Below are 7,269 nucleotides of genomic sequence, written 5' to 3' on the forward strand. Positions count from 1 at the left end.
TCCCCTCCCCCCCGGAGTATGAGTACCTTTTGAGACCTCAGTTTAGAAGAGGCAGGTCACAGTCAGACTCAGGCTAAAAAAGAAAAGAGTCTTCAGTCTGTGATTTCTGCATAACAAAGTCCAGGCACTCACTCATGGCAGAGAAGTAGGTTTATTTCAGTATTATCAGGCTGGCTGGGGTGCTGCTCAGAACTGAGAATTCTCCTAGTTTCTTATTCAGATCCAGTGAGCAGGCAAACCTTTTGGTCCATTCCTAGAATTGAATTTGAATTAAAAGGAAATAATGAAACACTGGAAAAAATTGAACAACCTAAACTGAGGAAATCTGTGTTAAGAATGAAGTCAGACAAAGATGATGTGCAAGGTAGGCCAACGATTTTAGCTGTTTTCTCTTTTCTGCTAAGCAGCAGGGCATTGTTGCTGAGCAACTCCTGTGCCGAAAATCAGTACCATTAGAGTTATAAGAAATGTGTTCTTCTAAGAAACTGGTCTTCTAGAATTTTCTTTTTTTTAATTTTATAATTATTTATTTTCCCTTTTGTTGCCTGTTTTTTATTGTTGTTGCAGTTGTTATTGTCATTGATGATGTTGTTGTTGGATAGGACAGAGAAATGGAGAGAGGAGGGGAAGGCAAGAGGGGGGAGAGAAAGACAGACACCAGCACACCTGCTTCACTGCTTGTGAAGCGACTCCTCTGCAGGTGGGGAGCCAGGGGCTAGAACTGGGATACTTACACTGGTCCTTGTGTTTTGTGCCACTGGCATTTTTCCAGCTGCGCTATCACCTGACTCCCAAGAAATATGCTCTTCTAAGAAATAGCTCTTCTAGAATTTTCTATCTCACCTTAACTCTAATCCCTGAGATTCTCAACTAAGACTCTTTGCTGGCTCTCTACTACTTAAAAGAGTCAAAGTTCAGATGGCTACCGGGGGAGGGAAGTGGCCTAGGTAGGTAACAGAAATGCATCAAGTGAGCTGCATGTAACATGTTCCATATATATATATATATTCTGAGTAGGAGTTTACAACTGTCTTATATGGCTTAATAGAAAATAGTAGGATTCTCATGTCTGTAGCTGATGTGACTTTGGTTGAAACATATGTAGAAACACAAAGGTTTTCTTTATTTTTTTCTAAGTTACTGGAGATAGCTAGAAGTTGCCAGACAATGTTTTGAGGACTGTTCCTTTCATAAAGAGATTTTACTTGTTATCTTAAGTTGTTATTTATGCAATCTTTCCCTTTCACTTTCTTCCCTTCTCTCTGTCTATCTCTCTCTCTCTCTCTGTATCTGTCTCTGTGTCTCTCTGCCAAGGATTGAACCTGTGATTTAAGAGCATCAGACACAAAAAAGTCTTTTGCATAACCACTATGCTATCTCCCTGGCCCATTATGCGTTAGATTAAGCACTTAGCACAGTTGGTGTAGAGTAAGAATGTGTTATCTGTTCCTATTGTATTTTTCTCTCTTCATTGTATCTATATGACCATTAAAGCCTCAAAGGAAAAGACTGAAAGGAAACTTAACTCTTTCTCTTATTCTACAGTCAACTTTCTACCTAGACCTCCAGGTCAAAAACCCACTCCAGCATCTGGAAATATTGCACCCGTAATATTGCCTACCACAGTGGAACCTAATAAGACTGTCTTTACAAAAACAAGAACCAAAAGGTAACATGATGGTCTTTTGTGGGGGGTTAGGTGGGGATCACACTTTACTAACTGTAGTCTGAGTCTTATCTTGATTCAGGGATATTAGATGTTTCCATGCATGCCTTCACATGGTGTCCCTGCATTTGTGCTCCATGGTGAGGACTGCAGAGATGTTCAGGGCTCACAGTCTATCAGGGGGAAGCTAGGTGTGCATGGTCATTAGCAGTGCCAAATACACTGGAGACCTCACTTACCTTGTTTAGTAACTTTGCTTTAGAATGTTGATTCCACAGGAAGAGGGTGTGTGTGTGTGTGTGTGTGTGTGTATGTGTGTTTGTGTGTGTGTGTGTGTGTTCACTGCACCTCCCATGCCTGAGAAAGTGCAGTCAGTAATGCTCAAAAGTCAAATGTAAACAAGCATGCTATTATTGAAATCCAGGCTTATCAAACACATAGGTCGCTCACCTGTACAATGCAGAGCTCTGAAGAGAACCACTGAGCTATCTTCCTTTGGCTATATTTGCCTCTAATTTCACTCTGGATGTGAAATTGTGTTGTTTTTTTAATATTTATTTATTCCCTTTTGCTGCCCTTGTTGTTTTATTGTTGTCGTTATTGTTATCATTATTGTTGGATAGGACATAGAGAAATGGAGAGAGAAGGGGAAGACAGAGAGAGGGAAGAGAAAGATAGACACCTGCAGTTCTGCTTCTCTACTTGTGAATCAACTCCCCTACAAGTGGGGAGCCAGGTTTGATCCTTATGCCAGTCCTTGTGCTTTGTGTCCTGTGCACTTAACCCACTGTGCTACAGCCTGACTCCCTATTGTTGTTTTCTTATAGTGTTCCACATCCACCCAGTCCATCAAAGAACACCAAAACAGAACCTAAGACCTCTGAGACTACAACTTGTAGGGATCATGAGAAAGCAGGACAGGTACCAGTCTCCTCAGACAAACAAATGATAAATGATGGGGGTGGGGGCCACTGAACACAAACAGGGCTGGGAGAACAAGGGTTCTGAGTGAACATAGACCTTGCAAATCAAGTGGAATTGTGGCCACTCCTGCAACCTGAGGACTCAGCCTATCAAACCCATTGTGCACATCGCTGTTCATATGTCTTTTTATCAAACACACTCCTGGAGAAATCCAGTCTTGGGGAGCACAGGAAGAAGTGTGAAGATAAGAAAGCAAAAGGTAGGAATAGACCCTTGGTGTCATTGTAGGAACTTTGTTACGTGTGTATGCAACGCAGGAAGGCCAACAGTGCACTGTATTCTAATGTCAAGTTGAAAAAAGAAGAAGAACAGGACGACCAAATTCTACATCAATATCAGATAATGAAAGACAAGGACACTGCATTCAAAGACCAGGTAGTAGAATGCTTGGATTGAGAGGTGGTGCAGTGGGGGCAGCAAACAAGACAAGGCCACTGCAGATGTCCTGTGCATGTCTGCCTGGCAGTGTGCCAAATCAGGCATTTCATTTGAGAATGAAGTTTGGGTCATGGCCAGGTTTTCAGGAGCAGACTCAAGTCTTGTTTGGTGCACTACATTTTGGGGCTGAAGCTACTTTCTGATCTCCTCACAGCTTATATAAATGCATTGGGGAGGGGTTTGGAGGATGAATGGAGGGTTTACTCTACTCTGTTGCATGAGTGCAGGGAAGAACATAGACAGCCATCCATTTTCAGGTGCCATTCTGCTTGACTTGCTAGAGCCGCCAGGCCTTGGGTTTGAAAAAGAAAGTTCTTGACTGGGAGACATTTTCTCAGGGAGCAAAACAAACATAGAAAAGCCCAATCAGTTTGGACTCATTTGAAACACAGTCTTTGTAGAGAGAAAGTTAGTAGCCTTCACAAACAGAATGACATTTCCAGTGTGTGTTTATTTTCTTTTTCCTTGCAAAGTTGAGACTAAAATCAGAAAAAGAAGAACGCATGAGGAATGCTGCTTATAACCTTGGTGTCGCAGATGCTATAAAATCACAGAGGAATCCGAAATGCCACTTTTCTGTAAGAGTTGTTTCTGCCTCTCTCTTGCATATAACCCTGTCTGGGAATGTTTGAACCCACCCTCTGGAGGGCAGATTGAAGGGATTCCTGTGGGCTTTACAAGAGTGATACTTACTTTCTGGGTGGGAGCTCATTCCATAGAATCTTGGGCCCCTCCCGACACCCTCAGAACTAAGGTCTCCACCTCAGTAAAACCCTCAGGTGAGCTGTAGGTGCAGAAGTTTCAAAAAACTTCATTTCAGATGGTAGTGAACATGCTTCACCACCATTTTCATGTTTTTAGTATCTTTGGCTTCTATTTTTATCTGCCTAAATCATCCTCTTTTCAAACCATTTTCTAGTTAACCTGACAACTCTTGGACTTGATAGATAGTCCATTGTATTGCCTTTGTTCACCATGCAGGGCTTTGGGACACACACACACACACACACACACACACACACACACACACACATACATACACACACACACAGACACACCATGGAGAAGAAAAAAAGACCTGTGTTGTTAAAATTCGGAGTCTCTAGCTGGCCGGGCTAGCTTCACGAGCGGGTAACAGAGACGACCAGAGACATACGGCTGGGCAGAGAAGCTGTATTTCTTTATTTAGGATCAATGATTTATAAACTAAGACAAACTAATCACCAAACAGAACTCTGCTGCCTCTTTCCCATGGCGGCGCCAAGAACTCTCTCTAACTCTGCCACTCTGGAACTCTGTTGGGGTTCCTAGGGGCGGGGCCAAGCAGGCCCTCGAAACTAACTGGACTGATGCAATTCTCTTGGTGGGGGAGAGCTAGAACAAACCAATGTAAAGCATACAACAGACCTGTGATCTCTGGTCAGTTCTGCTCAGAGTCACCTTGGAGCAGGTGAGTTCAACATGTAGCTGCTTTATTGGCACTTTGAAAAATGACTTTTCTTTCTTTTAGATAGATGGAGAAAGCAACCACAGCACTGAGGCTCCTTCAGTGTGGTAGTGCAGGGCTGAAACCCAGGTCTCACCAACGACAAAGCAGTCACTGTATAAGCCAGCTATTTTGCTAGCCCGTCAGTTGCTTTCTTGCTCGTCTCAAAGAAATGAACTGCTCCTCTTTCATCCTAGAATCCATATTACTTTGCAAACCGACCAGCAAGTGCTGCTATTGTCACTGAAAAGAAAAATGAGTATACTAAGAACCTTCTCAAACAAATAGATGCCAATAGTAAACTGGCCAAGAAAAAGAAAGAAAATCAGAAAGTCTTGGAGCAACTAGAACGGCTGCAACTCAAACAAGAGTGAGTTTTGGTGGACTTGCAGGGGGACTCCAGTAGGGAAGGGTAGGGCAGCACAACTAGTGCTGCAGCACATCTCAGCCAGCCAACCAGGATCCCCACAGCCCATCATTGCCACCATGTTTAGTGTCAGGACAGCCTTGGAGGCCAGGTACAGTTGTCAGTTGGGACCATGGCCTTTGACTTTGTGGTCAGTGGTGTTAGTAGAGGAAGAAGGGGCCAGTCTGATGGAGGGACCCTTCCAAGTGTAGGTTTATCATCAGTCTGTTGGGAGCCCAGCGCCCAGGGTAAGGAGTGTGGGGGCCCAGACTAGAAGCAGGGGCCAGGCCATCATGGAAAGTCTTCCACATACTCATACCTGCCATTCTCCTGTTGCTCAGCCTGGGATGAACATTTCTCTCAATTCCCAGTCCTGAGGAAAGAGAGTGTTTGGTTGCACTTGGCCTGAGGCTGAGCATTTGAGTCAGGGAGGAGGTCAGGAGAGCAGTGAGGGAAACTGCTGTGGGGAAGACTCCCCCAAATGGAGGTAATTCCTGCCTCCATAAAGCTAGTGTCTCTCTCTCTCGCTCCCTTGCTCCCTCCTTTCCTCCCTCCCTCCATTCCTTTCTTATTTGCCACTATGGTTATTTGGGGCCTGTTGCCCTGATGCTTCACTATTTCTGACAGTCCTTTCTCCCATCTGAGTACTAACCAGGTCCAACCCTGCTTAGATTCTGAGATCAGATGACATCGGGTGTGTTCAGGGTGGTATGGCCATAGACCTGACAGTCCTTTCTTTGATAGACTGTGATAGCTAGAGAGAAGACAGTGAGAGAGAAAGAGAGACAGAAATAGAGAGAGAGAGAGAGAAAAGGAGAGATCCCTGCAGCACTGTTCCACTGCTTGTGATACGTCTCCCTTGCAGGTGAGGACCTTGAGCTCAGGTCTTTGCACATGGCAGCATGTGTGCTCTCCTAGATGAGCCAAAACCAGGCTCCAAGGCCCGTCTCAATCAGGTGTAATGGAAGCTTCCAGAAGGAAGTACCAGCTTTTATTTTCTTGGAACTTATTCCCACTATTACTTGCTAGGTGTGTTTTGATGATGTTGGTCTCCATTAGAATAAACTGTGGCCTCACCTCCTCCTCTTCCAATTATCAGGATTGATGAACAAAAAGCTGAACTGAAGAAACATCAATTTGAGGAGAGAGAAATGTATAAGAAAGCACTGGAATACCAGGTAAGTGGACGGGTTGCTATTTTGAGAACTGTACACTGCTTCCTAGCACTCTGAACGTAGGTGTGTGGAGGGTAGAATACTGGGCCCCCACCCACCTACCAGGTTTCCTCATGAGAGTTTGGGTGCCCTGGCTCCTTCCTATAAACAGTGGGTCTGTCAGTGTACCCCAATGCTGCAGACTTCACACTGGCTCTCTCTGTTCCAGCTGAAACACAGGCCTTCCAGACTGCCCATCTACGAGCCCATGGGCACCTTCACCAACTTTGGGCAGAATGAAAAGACCCTGGAGGCCGAGAAGCGGCAGAGAAATATTGAATATATGAAGCAGCAGGTGGAAGCCGCTCTAGGCCACAGAAGACAGCGTGTCCTCAACCAAATAAAAAATCTGCAGCAAGAAAAAAAAATGCTTCAGAAAAACCAAGAAAAGTAAGGGGCCTGGCCCTTCCTTCCTCACCATAACCCTCTCCTCCTTTCTCTCCCTCTCCTCCCCCACCCCTTGACACCAACCTTAGTAGAAACATGTGTGGACACGTGGAGAGTCATGACTGACCCTAGCTCGCCCCAGCCTGCTTCTCATCTCTACTCCCTAGTCAACTTCTGAGGCTGTTGCATGTCACAAACCACCTTATGGGATGAGTATAAATACAATATGAGTATAAATACAATAGTTTGCACATGCATAGCATTTCTCAGTTTTCCACATAACAATGCAAACCGCACTAGATGCTCTGTCATCATTTTTGGACATGGACACTGCCCCCCCCCCCCCCACTGCACCCCAGAGTCTTTTACTTTGGTGCAATACAGCAACTGCCGTTCTGGTTCTACTTGTGCTTTCTCTTCTGATACTGTTTTTCAACTTCTGCCTGGGAGTGAGATCTTCCCATATTCATCCTTTTTCTGACTTATTTCATTTAACCTGATTTCTTCACACTCCATCCAAGATGGGCTGAAAATGGTGAAGTCACCATTTTTTTTATTATCACTGAATAGTATTCCATTGTGTATATAGACCACAACTTGCTCAGCCACTCATCTGTTGGACACCTGGGTTGCTTCCAGGTTCTGGCTATTACAAATTGTGCTGCTTACGAACATATGTGTATACAGA

General features: G+C 44.5%; 1 protein-coding gene across 1 annotated transcript; it reads left to right on the forward strand.

Annotated features, from left to right (window-relative positions):
* Positions 1 to 3,591: 3,591 nt before the first annotated feature.
* LOC132533962 (coiled-coil domain-containing protein 81-like) lies at positions 3,592 to 6,784 on the forward strand. The gene is made up of 4 exons (XM_060177336.1): positions 3,592 to 3,666; positions 4,772 to 4,944; positions 6,080 to 6,158; positions 6,364 to 6,784. The coding sequence occupies exons 1-4, from the start codon at positions 3,592 to 3,594 to the stop codon at positions 6,586 to 6,588; spliced, it is 552 nt and encodes a 183-aa protein (XP_060033319.1). The 3' UTR covers positions 6,589 to 6,784.
* The last annotated feature ends 485 nt before the right edge of the window (positions 6,785 to 7,269 follow it).

This window comes from Erinaceus europaeus, chromosome 17, assembly GCF_950295315.1.
Source record: "Erinaceus europaeus chromosome 17, mEriEur2.1, whole genome shotgun sequence".
NCBI classification, from domain to species: domain Eukaryota; kingdom Metazoa; phylum Chordata; class Mammalia; order Eulipotyphla; family Erinaceidae; genus Erinaceus; species Erinaceus europaeus.

Excerpts from the sequence above, each read along its gene's own strand:
- LOC132533962 (XM_060177336.1), top strand. The coding sequence starts at position 3,592 with ATGAGGAATGCTGCTTATAACCTTGGTGTCGCAGATGCTATAAAATCA. Across the intron at positions 4,945-6,079 it reads CGGCTGCAACTCAAACAAGA|GATTGATGAACAAAAAGCTG; the intron begins GTGAGTTTTGGT and ends TCCAATTATCAG. Across the intron at positions 6,159-6,363 it reads AGAAAGCACTGGAATACCAG|CTGAAACACAGGCCTTCCAG; the intron begins GTAAGTGGACGG and ends TCTCTGTTCCAG.